Raw genomic sequence first — 25,367 nt, forward strand, 5'->3', positions numbered from 1 at the left:
TTCACTACTATTCATAAATCATCTTACTACTATTTATAAAATTTTCATCTCATTTCATTTTCCAAACATCCCCTTAGTCTCACTGTTGGGATCTTTGCAATTATTTTATAAGCTCATAGGCTTATTTATGTGTAGTATGGTTTACTTCTCTAAGCAAGAAGTCAAAAAATGAAAGAAGGCTATGATCATCCTTGTCACATCCACTTTGACTGTGTCCAAATGGAATTTAAGAAGAGTATGGGGTTCAAACCATTAGCCTCGTTTGGATGTTGAGCTGAGTTAAGATAAGTTGCATTCTTTATGAATAGTAATGAATTAAGATAGTGGAGTGAGATTTGCAGGGCCTACCTCTGATGAGTTTAGATGTTAATGTGAGTTTAGATGTATTTATGAGAAGTTGAAAAATATTGTAAGTCCCACGTGTAAATATGTGTTTGGTTGAAAAATATTTTGAGTCCTAAGTATAAAGAGATCTTGAGTTGAGTGATGTTTAGTGATTTAAGAGCTGAGTGTTTGGATGTTAGACTCAATTTAAAATTAGATTGAACTAGTTGATTTCAGTATCTTCCAACATCCAAACGGGCCGATCTCTATCTTATAGTTTAAAAAAAAAAAAAAAAAGTATTCAACCTTGCTGAAATCACTTTCTAGAGATCCTCTTTCATGTGAATGAATTATGCCTCCCAATACAAACTTGTAAAGCTGTGCCTTCTAATGGAGAGACTTGAGGACTTATGATTGCCAGCTCACATGAACTTGAACAACCCTCATAAATTATAGAAATACAAACTTGTAAAGCAGTGCCTTCTAAAGGTGAGACTTGGGACTTGTGATTGCCAGCTCACATGAACTTGAACAACCCTCACAAATTATAGAATATGGACTACTATATAAGGAAGGAGAGGAAGATATTCAAATGCCCAATTGCAAAAGAAGAAATAAGAATCATATACCTAAATATCATGACATATGAGATTCTCACACAAAATCTTCACATGGAGCTTTAAAACTTTGCTGCCAACTCATTCCCCTCGCATCAACGAACAGGGAACAATAAAATCCACATAAATGCAGGACCGCGAAGAAATTAGAAAGAAAGTGAGATCTCAACTTATTGAGAAAGATAAAAGTTATCCAGTTATTCCTAGCACACAAAAGGGCATCATCAGTGTATTTAAAGCTTGGGAGGGGGAAACAAAAACAAATATCCCAGCTCACATCTCATGGAATGGAGACTGAAATATTAGCAAATCCTAAGTAAGTTGAGCAGCTAATTGCTGACACATTATTTCAGTTTTGGAGGGATTGGGCAAGAGTAAGGACAATCTTCAATACTTGGGGGAGTTACGCTGAAACTTTCAAGCTTTTAAGGGCAGTCGTAAGCAGAGAAAGCTTGTCTGGTGCTATCTGCTTGTATTCTCTCTCCAAGGCTGTTGCTGCCAGAGATTGTAGCTCTGGGCTCTCCTTGTCGTCCTTGTTCCGTCCTTTAGAAAGCTGTCCAATGGCAGAAGAACACTGCATAATGGGAGGAAAAGATTATCCAGTCAAAAATTTGTTACTGCAAAACAAGGACAAAAAGAAGAAACAGCAACATAGACAACTAGAACTAAAGATCAACAATCCACCAAGAAATTACCTCAGATAGAAACTAGATGAAAATTTTCAGGTGTGCACGCACACAAGGATATGAATGTATGAGGATAAAAAGAGACAAAGAAAGCTCACCAAGCAGATTCCAAAAAGCGCTCTGGTATTTTTGCCTCCTGTCAAGTCTATGGTGGATGCATAATATTTCTTTGCAGTCTGAAGGTTCTCCAGTCCACCAAGTGTATAAAGCACCTGTTTTTTCATATAAGAAAAGAGAGGGGTTTGTTCAATGGTCAATATTTTTTTTTTTTTGACAGGTGATCATAGAAATTTTATTAATAGAAAAGCTTAAGTACACAGGTAGTATACATGAGAAAGAATCTAGTTAGGGTTTAGAATCGAAAGAAGGTGGTCAAGAACATTGAGACCGTTACAAACAATGGTTCCCGCCCATAAAAGCAATGGCTTAAAAAAGAAAATTTTTAGTTTCTCCATTATTCTCTCACAATCTTCAAAGCTTCTTGTGTTTCTTTCCCTCCAAATACACCAACACAGATAGGCACCATACACCAAATGGCCGCCACCTATGAGTTACCTTGAATGCCTCGCCAACTTGCAAGAAAGTCCACCAATCTAAGGGGCGTGACCTATGACAAACCTACTCGTGAAAAAATCATCCCACATTCCCCTAGCCACCTCGCAATGTAGAAGCATATGATCTACTGATTCCCCCTACTTCTTACACATACAACACCAATCCAACACAATTACCCGGCGTTTCCTCAGATTATCTGTAGTCAGGATCTTGTTCAATTAAGCTGTCCAAACAAAGAAAGCCGCTTTTGAATGAGCTTTCGTCTGCCATATACTCTTCCGTGGGAACATGGTCAATCTAGGATTCGTTAAAGCTTTGGTAAAAGGATCTAACAGAGAAGTTTCCTTTCTCAGAATGACTCCAATGCATCTTATCCTCGGTGCCCCCTGGCATACTTACTGAATACAATGTCGTAAAGAACTCTAAGATAATCTCCACCTCTCAATCTTGGGCTGCCCTACTGAACTCAATATTCCATTGAGGGGTTCCATTTGAAAGGACCAAAAGATTAGCAATCGCACATCCTTTTCTCTTGCAAGCTCGAAAATAGCAAGAAAGGTATCTTGAAGGCTATGATCACCACACCAATGGTCATACCAAAATCTTACGCGAGAACCATCACCCACCACAATATGTTCATTTCCGCAAAAGGTCTCCCAATGTTATATATTTCCATAACCCCACTCCATATATGCCTCGTACCTCATTCGAATACCAACCTCTCCAAGCCTCTCCAAATTTGGAGTCTATAACCAACTTCCATAGAGCATCCCTTTCGGTTTGGTACCTCTACAACCATTTACCCAATAAAGCTTGATTAAATTTCGTCAAGTGTCGAAACCCCAGACCTCCCCCAGAAATAGGGGTACAAACCATTGACCAATTAACCAGATGAAACTTGAACTCATCCCCCAATCCACTTCAAAGGAAATCTCTTTGTAACTTCTCAATGTAATTAGCTACCTTCGTAGGAAGCAGGAACAAAGAAAAAAAATAAGTGGGCAAATTCAAAAGAGTGCTTTTGATCAAAGTCAATCTGCCACCCTTCGACAAATATAACCTTTTCCAAGAAGCCAATATGTGCTACACCTTTTCGACCACGCCATTCCATATCCTTTCAAATTTAAATGAGGCACCCAATGGTAAACCAATATACTTTAAAGGCAGTGAAGATACCATGCATCTCAAGAGTGTAGCTAAAGACTCCACTTCATGGACCACCCCCACTGGCACTAACTCAGACTTCAAAAGGTTAATTCTCAAACCTGAAATAGCTTCAAAGCAAAGGAGTAGCGCCCTTAAAGCTTGAATGTGTCCAAGATGTGCACCGCAAAAAATAAGAGTGTCATCGGCAAATAACAGAGGGTAGATATTAAGATTGCCATTCCCCACAGGAAAACCATAAAGAAACCCCCCTTCCACCAGGCCCTCGATCATCTTACTTAACGCTTCCATGATGAATTAAAAAAGTAGAGGGGAAAGAGGATCTCCCTGTCTCAAGCCACGAGAGGAGTTGAAAAGACCCATCGGTGATCCATTCACTAAGATTGAGAATCTTACTGAAGAGATGCAACATTCTACCCATTTTTTCCATTTACCCCCAAAGCCACATCTACCAAGAAGATAAGAGTAAGAACCGCCAGTTGACGTGATCATAAGTTTTCTCCATGTCTAGTTTACAAATCAGCCTGGGTTCTCTAGATTTTAAACGACCATCCAAAACTTCATTTGCAATGAGGATATAATCAAAGATTTGTCTACCTTTTACAAATGCATTTTGCGGCCTCGAAATTAGCTTTTCCATCAACGAGCTCAATCTATTCGCAAGCACTTTGGAGAGAATCTTATACACCCAATTCACAAGACTAATGGGGCGAAAATCTCTAATATCCGTAGACCCCACTTTTTGGGAATAAGTGCTAAAAAGGTAGAATTAAGGCACTTTTCAAATCTAGCACTAGTATGAAACTCATGAAAGACTTGCATAAGGTCTTCCTTGATCACCTCCCAACAAGCTTGAAAGAATCCAATAGTAAAATCGTCCGGACCCGAAGCCTTATCACTAACCATACCTCTAATTACTTTGCAGACTTCCTCTTCTGTAAACGGCCTCTCTAGCCATCCTGCACTATGCTGATCTATTGCTGAAAAAGTTAGACCGTCCACTTTTGGTCGCCAATTGTACTCTTCAAATAACAGATGTAGATAAAATTGCTCAATATGGTTTTTGATTATTGTTTGATCCGAAGAAACTGCCCCATCTACCATCAATGTATCAATAGCGTTGTTCCTCCTTTGAGAATTAGTCATCCTATGGAAGAATTTTGTACACCTATCCCCCTCCTTAAGCCATGGTGTCCTTGATTTCTGTTTTCATGAAATTTCCTCCATCAGAGTAACTCTTTAAAGTTCTGTGACGACTTGACTCTTGCAGAAATTTTCATGTTCGGAGAGTATTCTAGCTCCTCCAAACCCTGTAGCTCCTCAAAAAGAGAGCACCTTTGTTGAAATATATTACCAAAAACTTGTTCATTTCATTGCTTCAGATCCTATTTCAACGCTTTCAACTTTTTTGCCATTATGAAACTTGGAGAGCCTTGAAAGTTGTAAGCATTCCACCATAGTCTAACCCTGTCTACAAAACCATCCGTTTTAAGCCATATATTCTCAAATTTGAAATACCTTCTGCCCCCTTGGAAGCCTCCGCAGTCTAGTATAATAGGGAAGTGATCAGAACAAATATGGGATAATCGTCTTTGAGCAACATCCGGGTAGTATGACTACCATTCGGAAGTTAACAAAAATCTGTCGATCCTCGACCAAGATGGGAATTCTCGGTTGTTAGACCAAGTGAATGTGCCTCCTGATAGTGGAATATCCATAAGCTCCTATTCTGAGATGAAATCAAAAAAATCTCTCATAGCAGGAGTGATGTGGGATACACCCGACCATTCGCTTGGATATCGGGTTATGTTAAAGTCACCCCCAATACAGCTTGGTAACTCCCACCAATTAAGAAGTCCTGCTAATTCTTCCCACAATCTCCTTCTCTCCGAATCAGCATTTGGGCCATAGACTCCAGCAAATGCCCATTTAAAGTTGTCTTCTAGATTCACAAAGAAGCAACCTACGATAAATTCACCCACACAATCCTCCACCACCCTTTTATCGAACATAATTAAAACTCCCCCAGATGCACCTTTTGAAGGCAGGTAAGACCACCCGACATGTTGCCCTCTCCATAAGCTGCGAACTAGTCGGCTTGTAATAGTTTCCAACTTGGTCTCCTGCAAACAAATAATATCTCCCTTCCATTGCCGAAGTAAATTTCTCACTTGGAGCCACTTATTAAATTCATGCAACCCCCTAACATTCCACGATATTATTTTTGGTTTCATGGAACAACCATTTTACCCCTCCCATTGCCACTAGGGGTGATTAACGGTCCGATCGGACCGAACGGACCGACCGGACTGATCGTTTCGGTCCGGACCGGACCGGACCGAGACTTAGACCGGTCCGGTCCGGTCCATATTTTAGAGGACCGAAATCATTCGGTCCGGTCCACGGTCCACAGTTTTTTCGGACCGGACCGGACCGGACCGGACCGAATGAAAAATTAAAAAATATATATATTTTTTATATATATTTTATATATAATAATTGTACAATTAACAATATAAATTTTTAAATATATTATTAATACTTGTTAATATTCTATAAATTAACAATATTTTATATATATCTTCATTTAACCTATCACTATTAACAATATAAAATTTTAAATATACTATTAACACTTGTTAATATTCTATGAATTAATAAATATATAATATCAATTAGTTAATTATATAGTAATTATATAAATTAATAATATAATTTTCATCTAATTTATTATCATTGACCATATAAAATATTTTTTTATTGAGTTTGTTACATAATCCACATTAATAAGTCACTTAATTTAATTTAGTATTTTAAATAAATTTTTTTATTAATTATTAAAAAAAAAAAAAAAGGACGGACCGACTGGACCGGTCCGGTCCCTTTGGGTGTTCGGTCCGGTCCGGTCCGGAAAAATAATGGACCGAAAATTTTCAGTCCATCGCCGGACCGGCCCGTTTGCAGCCCTAATTGCCACGCTTCCCGACTGGAGCACATCTATCCACCATCATCTTTCATTGCCCACCCAAGTTTCTTGAGTTCTCGTTCTTTCTCTTAGCTAAGTTAAGGGATTGCTCGGATTTATGAGCATGCTCGGCCTCAACGGCTGTAAGAAACGCCATAAATTCAGCTTCAAAACCCTCGCAAGAAATCCCTACAACACCTTTAATATCCAATGCTGTCTGGATAACCCAATCAGACATCTTCGGATGAAATGAGTTAAAGAGGGACAGGTTCTTCCTCCCTATTCCTATTAGCCTCATATATAACCAGTGTACCATCCAAACCATCCTCCCCCCTTCTTTGCAATGATTCTGTAATTCCGAGAGGAACAGAAAACTGTACCTAGGCTAAAGAATTTTTTTCCGGCATCAGAACAGTAGACGGCACACAGTGGAGTTGTAGCCTAGCCACTTGCTCCGACACTTGCGAATAGTTCTGTTCCTCTGTAGACAACCACGCAGTAGACAATGTCGTACTATTTGCTGCAGCAATTGCAACCATGATGATGGGTGGTGGCCCAGACACCACCGGCGACAAAGTCTGTGACACCCTGACAAGTGGTGGCCCAGCCACTTGCTCCGATGTGGCTTGTACAGAGTTATTCTCGTTGTGCTTTGATCCCGTTGTTCTCATTGTGCTTTGATCCCGTTGTTCTCGTCGTACTAATTGCTGCAGTATTCGCCGCCGTGATGACGGGTCGTCGGGTGGTGGCCCAGACACTGCCGGCAACAAGGTCTGTGACACCCCGACAAGGGGTGGCCCATCCACAAGCTCCATAGTGGCTTGTACAAAGTTATTAAAAACTACACACTCATATTCACTATTTAATGTTTTCAACATTATCTTGAACCTTCTGCCAAGATGGCGAAATATTTAATTCATAAGCCTAAGCAAGTAGTTAAATAAAGAAGCCAACTGTTAGAAACAATAAGAGAGAAAGTAAAGCAAAATTGGAATCAGTCACACACGACACACAAGATTTACGTAGTTCGGCAATGTGCCTACATCCACAAAGCTGCAGAAGTCTTTATTTAAGATGATAGTCGAATACACAATGCGGCTATACGGCACCCATACAGAAATAATACAATATATATATATATATAACATATATATAGTGTAAACCCTAATTAGCGGGTCGGTTCGGGTCATCCAACCAAACCGCCACAAAAAAAGAACCAAGCTCCGCACAAAAAACCCAACATCAATTAGTACATAATCCACAACCAAGTACATATCCAGTAGTGTGAAACTTATTTCTTTCACATCCCCTTCAAGGATTGGCCTGAGCTCAAGTAACCGAACAAAATTGAAAATAGACACATAACCAAGCAATCCATGCAAACAGAGCTAAAGAATAACCCTACCGGACTCTAATATCATCTAAAAGACTCAAACCGAAGGCTTAAGCAAGTAAGAGGAGTGTCCACCTAGTATATAAACCCACAAGAAGGACCACACCCAACCAATGTGGAACTCATCTCTTTCATAAAAGAAACTATGGGATCAAGACACTACCATTTTGTATGAGCATCTTGAATAATAGATGGAAAAGCAGAAGTTAGAGAACTAATAAAGCTGACATATGATAGAAGGTCCCCAAAATTGAGTCCTAATAGACATTTTTCAAGCATACCCTTATTCCAAAGCCCAACGCTACAGAAAGGGGCAGAGAGGGGGAGAGCCTGAGGCTATGGGAGGGGAGGAAAGCAAGAAGTTTCATGATAGCTTCAGGCCTTTATTCAATGACGCATGATGAGAACTAAGAACTAGAGAAAGTACGATAGAAAGCAAGAAGTGTCCTGATAGCTTCAAGCCTTTATTCAAGAAGTATATAGAATCCCAAGTTTTTCCCGTAGCTGGATCCTTTGAATAGAAAATCTTCTGAACAGTTGTTCTATTAAAAGGCTGAGAACAACCTCCAATGCTATGTTGCCACGTAGCTCACCCATTAGACTAAGAATGGGACGCACCGCACCGAAACCCACATCCATCACCCCCTCAAAACCCAATCCCTCCCTCGCCCCTCAAGCATCGAAACCCACATCCCTGGAGGACGACGAAACCCAGCCCTCCCTCACCCTCGTCACCCTCTCATCAAATCCCTCGCCCCTCAAGCTACAAAACCCACATCCCTCACCCTTGTTTCTTGGGTGCTCTTTGACGGAGAGTACATCGGCAAAAAGTGTTGGCCGTTTCAGACGATCCAGTGGCATTGACCGGACAACCTCTGTTAGAGAGAGGATCGAGGTGCAAATTAGAACTAACGTCGTTTTCTGCCTCAGTATTTACCTGAAGAAGGAGATACCCACATGGGCACAAAGCTGAGAGTAATTAGTCCGAGAAGTTGCCAGTAGAAGGTGGCCTTGTCTAATCATGGTCTTTCCCAGAAACTGCCCGAACGGTTTGAAGCCTACTATGCCTATTCTCAAAGTTCTTGAAGCCACATCAGATGAGTGCTCCGATGAAACAGACATAGTGGACTGTGAGAGAGAGAGAGAGAGAGAGAGAGAGATGTAGGTTTTTCTTTTTCTTTCTGTTTTTCCCCCACTTGGAACAGAGATGTGGGTTTATGTACTTTAAAGGTCTTTGGGTCCCTCCACCAACACCTTCAACTCCAGCCATTCTAGGAGCTATGCACCAAAACAAAGTATCAATAGCTATATTTTTTGGTGCAACAACTTTCATAATTCAACAACAATTATGAATATATGTGGATATATAGTTTAGTGCATCATCTTCTGTTCTTTGAGTTTGGAAGGCGAACTCTGCCTTCAATTATAGTGAATATATGGTCTGGGTAGTGTGCATGTAATGGAGAGGAAATAGATTTTTGGGCAACATGTAGTCATCTTCATGAATTTATTTCCTACAACGCTGAGGTGTCAATTGGCTATTGGGTGCTGCTTTAAACTCCAGAAGGAACAGTACCGCTCCAAAGTGGAACTCTTCTTTGAAACCACAAGAATCCTTAGTTAGAATGGGATTCCAACTCAGCACATTTTTTCTTCTTTTCCCCTAGTCTACCCAAGAACTAATTTTGTATCAGAGAACATCAAATTTCTTTAATTTGTGTCTTAGGGGAGGTTCGGATAGTGAGTTGAGATGAGATGAAAGTTGAATAAAATATTGTTAGAATATTATTTTTGTTTTGGAATTTAAAAAAATTGAATTATTTATTATATTTTGTATGGGAGTCTGGAAAAATTATAATGACTAGATGAGTATGAGCTGAGATGAGTTGAGAGGCTCTCTCAATCCAAACAACCTCTTAGAAACTCAAGAAGACAATGTTTGAATGTTAGTCAGCCCAGTCCAACATACATTGTCCAACCCAAGATCTAAAGGTATTAGACAATTTCAACAGGGAAGGCACCATTCCATACGGAGAATGGAAATTATCATGGCCCCAGTTAAATTTGTTTCCTGTCTAACGGATAGATTTGAAACATAAGGCGTTCAAAGTTTAAATTCTATGAAGCTATATGCCCTACCTCAGGCTTTGTACTTTCCAGAAGGAGCGCATAATTGTTTATATATCCCATGAAATGGAGGGGCAAAACTGGAATACAACATTAAAACAAGCAAATGCTAACGACTGGTAAAAGAATCAACTTACATCAGCATATGCTAAGTGGTACTGGGGAACCATGGGTTGAGATAATATTAGCTCCTCATAGCAAAATGCTGCTTGCTTGTACCTACGATATAAACCAAAGAGATTATGAAACACCAAGAGAGGACAATTTGATAGCCACTAATTTCTTTACAGAAGCCTCACATTTGTAAGGAAACATATATTTCAGCCAGCTCTCTCCAGGCATCATGATCAGCCATAAATCTGTTAAATGCAAGAAAGATAACCTTAGCAAGATGTTAGAATGAGAACTTTTCTTTCTGAGAACTGCTAGATCCACGAAGAGATTTCTCAAAAAGTGCACTCACAAACTGATGTGGCTTGATGTGATACATCAAATCTACTTCAGAATAAAAAGAACTTTACATTGACATACCACATGAAGCCACTCCAATTTGTAGATTTACTTTTATGAGATCTCTATCTGAATGAAACATTTCTCTTTCTTTTAATGGTGGTGTGTGTGCGTTGGAGCAAGACAAAGAGGCTTTTCGGATCCATCTCACATTTCAAGATATTTATTGAGAAATTCGATGGCCCCAGACATATTCCCTTGGGCCTTTGCCATAGCTACCCTCCTCTTATGTATTGCCTGCATGTGAAAAGAGCAAAGCAACTTTACACTAGAATAATTTTTTCTAAAAAGAAATTTTACACTCCGACACTTAAAATCATATTATTTATTATCTAAGGAGAGATCACGAAACCTTCTTGGAGAGGAAAGATAAAATTATAATACAGTCCATTCTTATTTTTTATTTTCAGAAATAACAATATGACCTATTCTTACAAAAAAAGATGTTTCGCTTAATGAATGATCAGTTATATAAATTACTTGATCTAATGGATTGTCTTCTAAAAGGCTTGAGTAAGCTTTTTCTGCCTCTTCCCAGGACCCATTTGCTTCAAGCAACAACGCCTCCAGCCTGCCTGCGAGTTGTGACAAGATATATACCAAGCTGTCAAATACATTTATCACAAAAAAAAAATCATCAAATATCAACAGCTAGTGAAAATACAATCTTCTCTGATTTATCCAATACTTTTGAAACCACCATGGGGTCAAACTAATTCTAAAACCGACTCTTTCCACTTCTAAATATCTTGCAATTTCAAATATAGAAACTTCGAAACCCTTCATGTAACACCTCAAAACGCATTCAATGGTGAAGTATGATAAAGATGAATAAGTGCAATAAAGGTGCATTGATTATCAAGTCCCGCATAGGTTCTTTATTAGATGGATCTGAGCTTTATAATGATTACAAAGAGTCCCAATAGTAACCTTTGTTACTCCTTTTGTAATATAAGCTCAAGTGTGGTTTGGACTTTTCTTGGGTCATTACAATTGGAGTTCCTTGGAATTATTATAAATATCAATTCCAACTGGTAAGGAACCAACGTAGGACTTACACCCAATGCACCTTTATTGCACTTATTCAGTTCTATCACAGTCCACCTGCTCAATGTGGGATTTAGCAAGCGTTACATGAAGTGTAGATGAAGATTCTAAATTTGAAATTGAGGAAATCTCAAGCTAGATATAATAAGCTTATCTCCAAAATAATTAGTCAATATGACAGTTATAGCTCCTTCGAATTACTATAAAGCCTTATTCCACTTAAATAAGGAACTAATATGCACATTCATCATACTAATTTGCCTTTACAATTTCTAACCCACTCAATTTGAGATTTGGCATGGCACTACAATATCCTCATCAGCGTCCAAGCTGAAGACAGTGCCAAGCACTACAAATTACTAGGTCAGCTCTGATATCATTTGTAACGGCAACAAGAAAGCTTAAGTCGCATTTAAAAGCATACTCTAAAAGGACTAGTCAAGGTTGTAATTAGAGCTCCATGGAAGCAATGTAAATGAAAGCTTCACCTAATAAGGAACCAGCATAGGACTTTTTTTACAAAGTATAACAAATTTTAATAAAAGCACTAGGGACGCAACCCAAGTACATTAGGGTATAAATAGGAGAACACCTAGTTAAGGAAAGGAAGACGAGTAAAATTTCAGAAAATCTACATATGAGGAAAAAGCGGATATTTTTCTGATGGCATGGAACCTACCATGGCAGGACCCTACAAACCCAACCCTAGGGAGTAAACTCCAAATAAAAAACCACGGGTATTGTTGTGAGCATTTGTCCACACACACAGATTTTAGAGGGTTTAAATTCTGGCAACATTCTCTCTCAGTTTTCAAAATTGTGGGCATTGAGTTCCTTCCAAATACTCCACATTAAAGACAAAGGAACAGTCCTCAATTAGTATATGCACAAGTTGCCTCCCAGTTACGTCCCCAAGCTGACAATAACTCCACCAGCCATTGGGGGGCCATCACCCACTAAATACCAACTCCCAAGAAGGTGAAAGATTGAAAACCACAAGGTCCCAGCCACTTCAAAATGAAGCAGCTAATGATTAATAGTTTCACTCAATTCCAAGAAGGTGGAAAATTGAAAACCACAAGGTAACAGCCACTTCAAAATGAAGCAACAAATGATTAATAGTTTCTACACACTTGCACATACAACACCAATCTATCACCATTATGCACCTCCTCAGATTATTCATCGTTAAGATCTTCCCCAAAGCCATCATCAAAACAAAAAAAGGTCACATTTGAGGGAGACTTAATTCCACCATATATTCAATGCACTTTTATTAGTGGGATTTAACGCAATGTTACACTTCATAAAACTGAGTTCTGACTCAAATGACATTTCCTTTGCTCATAAAACTGAGTTGGGGAGAAAGTTGTGGTAAGATCCACTGGGTGAGTGGGTAACTTAATATTTTTTCAAAAGTAAAAATAATTTTATGATGTTTATGCCTTTTCTTGGGGTGATTTGGCAGAACCACCGCAAGGGGTGGAGGAGTGAATGGAGAGAGTGTGAGAGGCAAGCTATAATAAATTCAAGAAAGCTTTATCCTGGGATTAGGTAAAGTCGCTGATTCAAAACACACAACAGATTGTTTGACATCATAATGTAAACACAGGGAAGTTAAAATAAAAGCTTGTCCATATCCGTTCAAATTCGATTTGAACTCAGCTTCAAATACACACTCTGAGCAAGCCCATTCAAAGGCTTGTTTGAACACATCTTTGGCGTGCCCTGACGCTCTTCCTTTTGGCACAGAACTATTTGGATGGCTTTCACTGGAACTTTCTGCCGAAACAAATGTAAAACTTTATAGATGGTTTCTACTTGAAGCCCTATTTACATGCTGCTTCAAATCACATCAATTAAAGAAATTTTCACTTCACTTTTTATTTCATATCTTTTATGGTTTCTTAGAGATTTCCTAGATATGTGCATCAATCGGTATCATAGCCAAGTTTTTTTTTAATAAGTAAAAATATTATATATATATATATCAATAGGAGGAACCAAGTACACTGGATGTATATAAGAAAATCCCTAACCTATACTAGAGAGCTCCTATTGCCCCAAAAACCCACGAAAAAACTACCCAACATACATCAAGCCCGAGAAAGAATAACTCAACCCTCTCCAACCCCAACCCCTTATTGCCCATAGCCCAACATAAATCACACCTCCCAAAATACCCTCTATGCGAAAGACTTCTCAACATACATCAACCTCTATGCCCTCGACTTGAGCTACCTGGTAGGACTCCATGTTTTGTGGCCCATGGCCAAGCCACTAGCCATGTGGAGACAAGGCTAGACAGCCCCAAAACAGTCTCATGGGCATATCAGCCACATGCCAACAGCCATGCTAGCCATGTCAGCCATGCCCATGGCCCATGCTATGGGCCAGCCTAGCCCACCCATGAGCTCATGCATGCCATGGGTCAACTTGGCCCATACCAACTATGTTATTATTTTATTATTTATTTTTATTTAATTATTTATTTTCCAAGGGACCTATTGAAGGTTTCCAAATTGTAATCCTTATAAATAGGACCCTTAGGCTTTGCATTTACATCTTTTGGCAAATTCCCTAGTGAGTAGACTATTTTGTTCTTGAGATCACCATTCGGTGCTTAGGCACTTAGGCTCTTTGGGGTGCAATACGTGAATCCCCTAAGAGAGGATCACACCTTGCAATTCGTGAATAGGTGTAATTCAATCTATTTTGTTCTTGCAACTTGGTGCAATTCGTGAATCCAAGTTGTTGTTCTCTTTGTTATTTTCAAATTCATCAATAATGAGGTTTATTTCATTTATGTGCAATTCATGAATCATAGTTGAATTGGCTATCTTTTGTTCACTTTGTTCTTGATTATTTATCACTTGTTCATCGTGTTCTTCATTTGTTCTTAGTATACATCCATTTTATTGCTCATTTCATCCATTCCATACCACATACTTGACCACCATAGTGTTTGTCATTCTTTCCATAAGTGTGTCAACTTACCATAAATTGTTCCCTCCATACACATTGCCCTAGCCGAAATACACATAGCCTCCACTCCCACATACATCATTCGGCCAACCCTAGTGTTGCCCTACTTTCCATATTAGTTTACATTTCCATAATTGCCCTTCATCTATCATATTCATAAAACCCTAGGCATACCATCCACTTACCATATTCGGCCATCCTAAAGCCATCCATCATAAACCCTAGCCGCCCATCTCAAAACTCTATAAGGAAACTCATTCCTTCTAGGAGTCTTGACTTCTTCCAATTCAAATTCAAATTTAAATCCCAATTCAAATTCAAATCCCAAATCCAATCCCTTAATTTAAGGAATTGCAAATCCTCTTCAATTCCTTAAGGCCTCGTTTGTTTTAGGAAAACATCTCATCTCATCTAATCATTACAACTTTTTCAATTTTCAATTTTCAATACAAAATAAAATAAACAATTTAACTTTTTTAAATCCCAAAACAAAAATAATATTAAAAAATATATTCTAATAATATTTTATTTAACTTTTTAACTTTAATCTCATCTCATCTCATCTCATCTCCGAAAACAAACGAGGCCTAAATCACTCTTCCTACAATCACTCTAAGTCAACTATTGACTTGTCATCTTAATTCAAATTCAAATTTTCCTCTCCACTCAAAGATTCCTTTCATCTTACAAACTTCTCATATCCACCCCTAATCCAACCAAATCTAGTCAATCTTCCTAAGACCAAGTCAATCCAAATCCGCCCACTTTAGCCACCAAACCCTAGCCTCACTCTTCCATATCATTCCTAAACTCTAGCATCATCCTAAACTCAAACTCTAAGCCAACTCTTGCAAATCTCGAAATCCATGCTAGCCACCTCACAAAACCCTAGCTACACTACACCATACCTACCCTAATCACCATCCAAGTGGCCCAAATATCAAGGGCAACCCTTAAGCCATTCTCAATGCATCAAACACCCATAATCTTAAGCCAATCTTCCAAGACCACGCCTACCCTAATCCCACCATAGTCCACGGCAACCCTAGTTGCTTCCAATCCGTAACCCTAGCCTCATCTCACCCATTCAACCCTAGCCTCCATCATCTTGGCACCTCACTCAAGAACAAGTCTAGTCGCCCACATTAATTTGCCTTAGCCTAAACACTTAGCCTACCCAAGTGCATCATCTTCATCATTACATCACCCAAACACCATTCCTTTGTTGAAGGCCAAGCAAGTTGGCAAGATCACTCGGTCATCATCTTCACCAAGGCAACCTTGTGGACCTTAGTGTTAGGGACAAGACCGGGGTCCCTAACACTACCACCCTTAGCATCATAGTTGATTGCACTAAAAAGACGCTTCAACTCCCTGCTTTTTCTTGAAGATTGATTTGGTATCACGCGAGTGGTTTGCCTCAATCGCAGTGATTAGAGCTTTAAACTAGTCTTCATATCCTCCATGTGAGATTCCCACAATATGCTGAATCTCATTAACCTTTTGCAAAACCCAATCCGAAGATGATTCATCTATATTGTTTAATGGAGGAAGAGATACCAAGGGGACAATGCCTTCTCCCGATGTAGCGCCCAACGTAGATCCAAACAGTACCAACGATAAAACCTTGTTCAGATCATGTGCCTCCTCAACAACACCAATGGTACTCTCCATTGGAGATTATGTGTTGGCAGCAAGTCCCTTCACCTCTGGCGACTTTGTGTATGCAACTTCGATGGACCCTTTACACATCGGCGTTACACCATGATCATGGGACGGAACCAAAGCCAAGGGACACATTGTTGTTATTTGTGTCTTCCCACCGTGCTCCAAGCCTTCCACAGACTCTGTCATAGCCAAGTTTCTCAACACATCATCCATATTTCACTAATTTAAGACATTCATTTATCATATGATTCTCTCTTCAGGTTTTCTAATTAACTTATTACTACGAAGAATGCTTCTAACCATGATATCCTCCCCAACACCCCCAACAAAAAAAAATCCAACCAATGGTGAAGAGTACAAGCCATATTTCATCTCCCATCAACAATTAGGGGTGGGCAAAAACTCCGGCGACTCCGACTGCGGCTAACACCAGCTCCGGTTCCGATTCCAACAGAGTCAGAGTAATCGGAATTCGGAGTCGGAGTTATTTTAAAAAATATTGTCTGAGTTGGAGCCGATGAACTCCAACTGATATATCTGCTTTTGTTCGCTATATTTCCTCCACTGCCTTAATGTTTACCATTCTCCTAATAAAGAAATAAAAGTGCTTGTTTTCCTATGAATGTTTCTCTTTTTTTTTTCACTTTTTTCAGTCTTGTAGTTTGACTTTCAAATACTTTCCTTTATTTGCTTCATTTATTGTTTCTAATCTTTGTATTCTCGTTCAACTAAAATAATTTTAGTTATAAAAAATAAAAATACTCTTGACACCTTCCATTTTAGTTATAAACAATATTCCGATGCTTTGCCTCTCAAACTCCGACTTCAACAACTCCGATCAGAGTTGGAGTCTACTCCTGATTAGAGTCAGAGGCCAACTTCGACTCCGACAAGTCGGAGTTCAGAATTGGGTTTTCCGACTCTGTCAAAGTCGGAGCCCAACCCTAGCAACAATACAATTTATAAAGACAAAATATACCTGCAAGCTTGCCTATCCATGCCCTTATTGACATTTGACTGAAAATTAGGAGCCCATCACTTTTAGAAAGGCAATAAACTCATCACATAAGAAGTTTTCCTTTTGCATATGAGATATTGATACATAGGTACTTAGGATAATTAACAATATAGGTACTTAGGATAATTAACAATATACATCGCAACCTTTTCTGATAAAAGTTCAGGCACACACACAGATAAGGTTTGCAATAGGTTATTCCAACTTACCAACTCTTTTGCTCTCTGGAAATTTTTTGTGTAGAACCTTTATGCAGTCCTGCAAATATTCATATGCAAAATACAATTAACTCTATTTTATAGTAAGATGTGTTCTATTGAAATGAAAAAAGGTTGCTACGCTAATACATAGAAAGTATACAAGAGATCCACCTAATTAGCAAAAGGAAAGAGCAACAGAAATTCTAGAAAAGAAGAAATAGAAAAAGCAACACTATTTTGGACCACTATCCAATCATGAAGCGTATTAAGAAAGAATAAATTGAGCCCCAACATGACTTTTCACGATCCTCGAAACTATGCTCATTTTGTTCTCTCCAAAAACACCACAATAGACAAGACAGAATCATCCTCCATAATAGTGCACATTCATTAAAATATCAAACTGCCCTTTCCAAAATGCTAGGAGATCCACCACTCAAGAAGGCATAGTGCAATCTATCCCAAAAAGGCCAAAGATCATGTTCCGTAAAATGCTAGCAACCTCACAATGCAATAGAAGGTATCCACTTTTTCCCCACTCTTCTTACACACTAATGATCACTACAACCTCGATTGATCACGTTATTCGAGGTAAGAATCTTCCTCAAAGCTGCTGTCCAAATGAAGAAATTCACTCTAAGGTCTATATCTCCAAATTTCTTCCAAGGGAAGAAATTCAACTTTGAGACAAGTCAATAAAGCAATCCAAATACCAAATGCACATTATTGAACGAGTTGATACATGGTTCAAGTAATGATTAAAGAATGTATCAATGTATAAATGCAAGTACAAATAGACTAGAAGAAAAATCTATCAATGCAAAAGGCTCTTGTTCCAAGCAAAGTGGACTAGCACACAGATTTGTGAGCAAAGTGTAGTTCACAGATTTTTCAAATTGAAAGATTATAGACAAGTAATAATAAAACGTCATTCTTTGATAGTTACCATATTATGATAAATTAGAAAGACACGATGAAGTTAGCTTCGAACAATAAACGTGTCTATATTCATGCCCTATTAACATATGCTTCCCTACACCAACAATGATTGACAAGAAAAAGTACCTTCAAATTGCATAAATTGTGTATACAAAGACGAGAAAGTCATATGGGTGGTGCACATGTAGGAAAGAGAGATAAAAATGCAGTGCACCTCATAAAAACTTAAATAAAATTATTTGACATCTTACCAAAGAATTGGCACATTCTTACAACTCCTTCCCCCGCCTCCCTAAAATAAAAACTCCAAAAACCCAAAAGACATGCCAAGAAATTATGTGTATGGCTGAGAAGTTTTTTTTTTTTTGATAAGTGTGTATGGCTGAGAAGTTATTGTCTTGAGACAATATGCTTTGTCGGTCAATATGATGCAAGAATTATGCCAAATGAAAAAAGGGAGGGGCTAGCTTAACTAAATGAAGAGGTCGCACACAAAATAGATTTAATATCAAAGTTTTGAATACCGTTTTGGTTAAGACATTGGAACGAAATATTTCGGTATCGGTACCGTTTCGAGATAGTCTATATATAGATAAATTAATTATATATGTATAAATTATATTTCAAAATAACATCAATGCAAGTCTTAAAAAGTTAAAATACATATTTATAAAACTCAATAATACTTGTAAGTTCTCAATCCAATTATTAAAAAAAATAATATTCATCCTCATCACGAAAATGAGAGTAGGGATTTGATTTTCAATCCTCGAGAAAATGGAATTAAACAAAGTTAAGAAAATAGTATTTAGATGTGAGAATTAGAGTAAAAATTATGAAAATACATTAAAAATACAAAAGGATAAAATTTTGGCCGGTACACTGAAAACCGGCCGGTACAACGAAAACCAGCCGATATTGACCGAAACACACCAAAATGGCCGGTATTTGACCTGGTACGAAACCCCTATCTCACCCATATCGGATACTATCCGGTACGGTACATACCGGCCGGTACGGGTACGGTATTCAATTGTTTAATATGCCTCTGAGCTTATTGGAACTATAACAAACATGGACCACAGAGCTTCTGTAAGAAATCTGGCTGGGTTTCACAAAAATAACAGTGACAGTCAAATCAGTGATGCAAGCGTAAAACAGCATCACTTTGCATTCTCTGCAAGCAACAACTCTATATAAAAATGGTATTTTAATATATTTCATAGTCTACCTGTTCAATATGATCTGAGAAATTTACTGTGGTATCTATAAAGGGAAACTTAAACACAATCTGTACAAGTAAAATTATATAAGAAGCATTGTACCTTTGCAACATTAAGACATTGGCAATCCATAGCTGCAATTGCTACTTGCTCATAAAGAGTCCATTCTTCATCCAAAAATACATACTGGTCAGTCAGAAGTTCAGTTCAGCAAAAGAAGGGTCGTAGTAGATTAAATGGGTCTAACAATTATACATAGCCACAAGAGTCAAAGGTATGGGGAGCAATTAAAAAATCTACCACTATAAAACATTTTTAGAAAAGAAAGATGCGTTGGATTGCAAATTAAAATTGCCCGTCATGGGCTATGATATTTAGTAACAATTTTCGAAGTCTATTTGCCAGATTAAATAAGATATCTGGGTGGTGGTGCCAAAATAACTAGATTGCCACAGAAGCCCTAAGGCCTTGTATGTTTTATAATTTCAACCTTGTATATGCTTATATAAATCAAAACATCATTTCGGATTCAGATGAATTACTAACACAAAAATTACATTCTTAAAGAGAAATTGGTGCACAAATCCAATGGAGAGAGCCTCAGACCCAAGAGTTAACTTTACATTTTATTTGATACAGTGCAAAATGAGAGCTTGGCATACCACTTCAAAGGAAAAATGCCCAGGACCCCAATATTTCACATCAGAGTTTTAGTAGAGATGATACAGAGGGATCAGAATAAGACTTTAGAAAAACAAAACAGGATTTAATTAGAGCCCAAGTTCAAAAGAGGAACTCCCTTATCACAGATCTAATGATTCATGGATCATAAGGACACTATCATTAGTAGATTGCTTAGTGTGTACACGATTGATTCAAAGAACTAGATTACACTATCAAACATTTAGTTCTGCATTAGTATACATCTATCCCTTATGCCTTTTAGCATGGTCAAGAGATCTAAGACCATGCTTGACAATGAGAGCCTAATATTATAACCAAATGCAAATTACACTTTGTAACATCCAGACCCAAATTTTACAGGCTTTATAAATTTGAACCACAGGCCCAATTTTGTTAAGGCTGGAAGGAAGATTATTTTATTGGACCTATTAGCCCGTACGTATTATTTGAAGATCTAGTATTGAGGAGATAGGATTGGATATGAAATTATGGACCTAGATTCAAAATGGAGTAGGTTTGGCCCATTAAGCCCATATTGGATGGAGAAGCCCAAGTATTTTCTAGCCAAGACCCATTTGATTCTTGGCTGTTAAATTCGAGATAATTGGAAACCAGCCCCATTTATGACTCCTAAGTGGCTCCAAAGAATAGCAACATATTTACCCTAGAACTCCTAGCCATTAGGATTCTTAGAACCTAGTTTCAAAATAAACTGGGTTAAATTCGTACAGCCCTATTATTAGATTTTTCAGGTCTCACTACAAGGACTGTATGGCCTAAAAAATAGAAAAATAGAGGTTGCTGTGAGTTTGGAAAGTTTTTTATGGCAATCCCATGTGACGTTCTTCAAGAAAATCAATCCCTAACCCTAGATAACTGCTGCAATTTCAGGAGATTGAGAAAAAGAACCAGCCTCACCCTATCAAGTCCAACCATTTTCCAGCAACTACAAGTAGGTGGTTATTGGCATGTTTGTTATCAATAGAAGCAAAAAGGTAAGTAGCAGGATCATACCCTTACATGTATGGTAAAAAATGTTTTTTTAAGTATTATGTATGTATGGCCCTTTATTGAAAACCCCTTTTTACATATCAAGTTATGATGAAAGTGATTTTTGAATGTCATGTTATTATGTGTTTTACATACATCATGATATGTTTTCATTTATGATTACAATGAGCTATGCTATTATGTGATTTGCATGCATCATGGTAAGAAAGATAAACGACAAGTTATGAAAGAAGCTTTAAGAATGATCATAAGAGATGCATGGTACCAATGCAGTTATGGGTGGATGTGCAAGCCACAGACTTAAGCGTGATCCACCATAATATGTTATAATAAGTTAAACAGTTCCCCTTGTGGCCACAAGTAGTAGAACCAGTGCACAACCTTGCACAAAGGGGTCAAGGTGTGCTGGCCACTAAAGGAAGGAAAAGATAAGTTTAACGAGTTATGCATAATACATGTTACATGTTTTTGTTAGTAGAAGTATTGAGTATGCACACTTTCAAGAAAACCCTACGTTTATTATGTTTACTGTATGATGTACTATTTATTGAGTATTCAGCTCATTTTGATTGTTTGTATGTTGTTTTATGTTTATAAAATGTCCAAGTAAAGAAGATAGTGTTGATGAGTTGACAGCCAAGCATAGATCATGTGTCAAGGGATTTTCAGACTTAGGCCTCGTTTGTTTTCCACAACTCATCCTAACTCATCTCATCTAATCATTACAATTTTTTCAAATTTTCACATAAAATAAAATAAACAATTCAACTTTTTCAAATCCCAAAACGAAAATAATATTACAAAATATATTCTAACAATATTTTATTCAACTTTTTAACTTTAATCTCAACTCATCCCATCTCACCTTCGAAAACAAATGAGGCTTTAGTTAATAAGTGTTTTTTTCACAAATATATCAGTTCTGAATTTTCTTGCTATGAGATTATATTTTCATGTCATGTTTTTTTTTTTTTTGGGAATTTTCTTTTCGATAAACTAGGTATTTTTATCAAGTTGGGTCTCTTTCGCGGGCACAGTTACGAAAGTTTCGTAACACTCTTAACCTACGGGAAGGGGGTGTTACACGCTTGCATAGGCTTATGAAAATATTAGTTAAAATTTTCCTCCCATAGTTGTAAAGAGGGGATCGTACTCCTGGATCCTTGATGAACATTCAAAATGAGAGGTGACAGCAAGTTTTACATTTCTTACGACAGATGACTTGTAGCCTCGCAGATGATGCATTAGCATGTATTTTAATATGCAGTAACACAGTCAATACATTAGAATGGGTTTTGATCCAAATTCATACAGTCTTGGGCACCGCAGTCCCATGTTTCTTCTTCTTTATAGCCCTTAAGACACTTCGTGCACGAAGTGATGAAAATATTTCCATATTTTTGGCAATGAATACGGAGAATTTTAATTATAGACACTACCAGATATCTAAAATTGGCTAACTGTAATTCTCTCTCTTCACTGATGTGCCCTGAACAGGTTTACACTGAGTAAGTTTTTTCCTACCGTGAGCTATTTAAAAAAGAATGGCAGCTTTTAGACAATTTCCACGACTTCAGTCAATGGTGACTCATTGATAATTAAGCTTAAATCATCTCTTTGAAGTCCTATTTTGACACAATTGGAACTCACAAGGTACTCCTATTAAAGGAAAAAGGTTCTTTTTTACTATCTAAAATAGGAGGGTGCTATCATTATTATGCACATCCAAGTTCACCAAAATGTTCCACCCAACACAATACCTCGCAATTGTAATCAGTTGAAAAAAAAAATCAAGGAACCCATAACAAAAACCTCGCATCAATGTCATTTGAAAATACTGCAGAATAAACATAACCCAAATGGATAAACACAAACCTAAGAAGAATACAGAATCCAAAAAATTTCACAATCCAACCCAATTCCGATCTATTCCCAATTCAAATCATTCTTAGCACTAAAACCACAGAACCCATTTCGATTCACCAGAAAACAAGCTTAGAACTCACCTTCCGGGCCGAGGCTGGATCGCTTTTTGGGATCCCTGAGGATCGACAACCCATGCTTCAAAACCATCTCGGAACGCCGGACCTTGAGCTTCCTGACCAGGCAGAGGAACTCCCAAGCTCCTCCTCCTCCATTGTCCACCTGGTTCTCCAGATTGCTCAACTGAGTCTCCTCCGTCTTGCTCACCATCTTCACCACTCCACACTCCACAGGGTCAACCGCAGAGAAAACCAATGGCTTTAACAACTTTTTTCACTCTTCAGCGTATGTGTATTTCAACTCTTTTCCTTCCGTTTTTAACTTTTAGAGACGATTTTAATTCTTTAGCTTTAGGTGTGTAATTTAGAAAAAATACATTCAGAAAAAAGGCGTGCCATTTAGGTGTTTAATACGAATTTATTATATTCATAAAATATTCAAATTACCTAATTCTTTTTTATATTAAAACGGCAAGCTTTTGCAAGGTTTGGATAGTAAATTCCGATAAGACGAATTGATATAGTTTTTAAATAATAATAAGATATTTGAGTTGAGATAAAATAAATTAAAAATAGTTTAAGTTAAAATGCTTTATTGATTTTTGAGGAAAAAAAAAAGTTGAATAAAAATATTATAAAATTATAATATTATTTTTTAATATTATTTTTGTTTTAAAATTTAAAAAAATTGAATTATTTTTTATGTTTTATTTAAAAGTTTGGAAAAGTTTTAATAATTTAATAATGATTAGATGAAAATTTTAAATATTTAAAATTAAAAAATATTTATGTTTGTATTGTTTAAATATTAAGATGAGATAAAATAAAATAAAATAAAATAAAATAGAAGCATATCTCTATCCAAATCAGGCCTAATAGTCTATTTAATGGGTCAATAAAGACGTTTGCATATAAATTTATTCAAAGAAAAACCTATTTACAAACTCGATAATTGACACACTAAATAAAATAAAATAGTGATATTTTTACTTTTTTATTAATTGTAATGAGTTTTGCAACAGGTAGTGCATTGACATAGGAAACTTAAAAAAAAAAAACATCAAACAAATAATATGGTACAAAATGGCGTGGATATGAGGTGCAGTTTGGATAATGAAAAGAAATAAGATAATTTTAGATAAAAATTAAAAGGTGATTAAAATATTATTAGAATATTATTTTTTAATATTATTATTGTTTTGAGATTTAAAAAATTTGAATTGTTTATTATATTTTGTGTGAGAATTTAAGAAAATTATAATGATAAGATGAAATAAAATGAAACACTTTCACTATCTGAGATCTAATACTCTCTCACAAAACCAATGGAAAGAGGGAGAAAAAAAAAAAGTGCCTCCTACATATCATCCATGATATTGATATGATATTTTCTACCAATTATTAATTAAATATTATTTTTAAAAATAATAAATTCAAAATTTGACAGATAATGTTAAATCAAAAGGATGTGATTGTAATATTCAAACAGCATTTTTTACACAAATTTAACTTTTAATTTGGATACACGAGATATAAAGAACAACTTGAAATCTCTTTAATTTTACATACAAATTAAATGTAAAGTGTAGAAAATACTCAGATAACAGAAACCCTAGTAGAGCAATAATACAAAAAAGAAAAGAGGTTTTGGAGAAAGAATCGTGTGAAAATGAATTAATCATTAAAGTCCATGTACAGTAACCTATTTATACAAGCTGAACTAAAGGGAAGAAAAATGCTATACGGCAAGTGTGCTATATTACAGAAGTAAAAAAATAAATGAAATTACAATTCTATCCTTATACATAAAAGGACAATTATGTCCAAATACCCCTTTCAAGATGGAGAGTATATAGAATGTATTCTCATCTTGAAAAAATGATGAAATTGGTGATAACCAAGAGGTTTGGTTAAAACATCAGCAAGTTGATGACTAGAAGACAAATGGAAGGTCTTTATAACACCAGCTTGTATTTCTTCCCGAATGAAATGATAGTCCAGCTCAATAAGCTTCGTTCTTTCATGGAAAACTAGATTAGAAGCAATATGTAAGGCAGTCTGACTAACACAAAAAAGTTTAGTAGTATGAGAATGTGAAACGCCAAAATCAAATAATAAGGTCAGAAACCAAATGATAGCACAACTAGTAGAGGCCATTGATCGATACTCAGCCTCGGCAGAAGATCTAGAAACAGTTGTCTATTTCTTGATCTTCCATGAAACCAAAGAATTCTCAAGAAAAACACAATAACCACTTGTAGATCTCCTA

At 37.0% G+C, this 25,367-nt stretch overlaps 1 protein-coding gene across 1 annotated transcript; it reads right to left on the reverse strand.

The window, feature by feature from the left end:
• Positions 1 to 924: 924 nt before the first annotated feature.
• Positions 925 to 23,478, reverse strand: LOC109005498 (ER membrane protein complex subunit 2). The gene is made up of 9 exons (XM_018984464.2): positions 23,123 to 23,478; positions 19,524 to 19,588; positions 17,269 to 17,317; positions 10,822 to 10,916; positions 10,493 to 10,578; positions 10,131 to 10,190; positions 9,969 to 10,050; positions 1,726 to 1,839; positions 925 to 1,515 (listed from the first exon to the last, which is right to left on the reverse strand). Exons 1-9 carry the CDS (start codon positions 23,307 to 23,309, stop codon positions 1,345 to 1,347), a joined length of 909 nt encoding a protein of 302 aa, XP_018840009.1. The 5' UTR covers positions 23,310 to 23,478; the 3' UTR covers positions 925 to 1,344.
• Positions 23,479 to 25,367: the final 1,889 nt, after the last annotated feature.

Source organism: Juglans regia, chromosome 11, assembly GCF_001411555.2.
Source record: "Juglans regia cultivar Chandler chromosome 11, Walnut 2.0, whole genome shotgun sequence".
In the NCBI taxonomy this organism is placed as follows: domain Eukaryota; kingdom Viridiplantae; phylum Streptophyta; class Magnoliopsida; order Fagales; family Juglandaceae; genus Juglans; species Juglans regia.

What these genes read in the sequence shown, in the direction of transcription:
- LOC109005498 (XM_018984464.2), bottom strand. Translation starts at nt 23,309, where the DNA reads ATGGTGAGCAAGACGGAGGAGACTCAGTTGAGCAATCTGGAGAACCAG. An exon ending in ATATATGTTTCCTTACAAAT is followed by an intron (nt 10,051 to 10,130) that starts GTGAGGCTTCTG and finishes TTTATATCGTAG; the next exon opens with GTACAAGCAAGCAGCATTTT. An exon ending in CGCTTTTTGGAATCTGCTTG is followed by an intron (nt 1,516 to 1,725) that starts GTGAGCTTTCTT and finishes CCCATTATGCAG; the next exon opens with TGTTCTTCTGCCATTGGACA.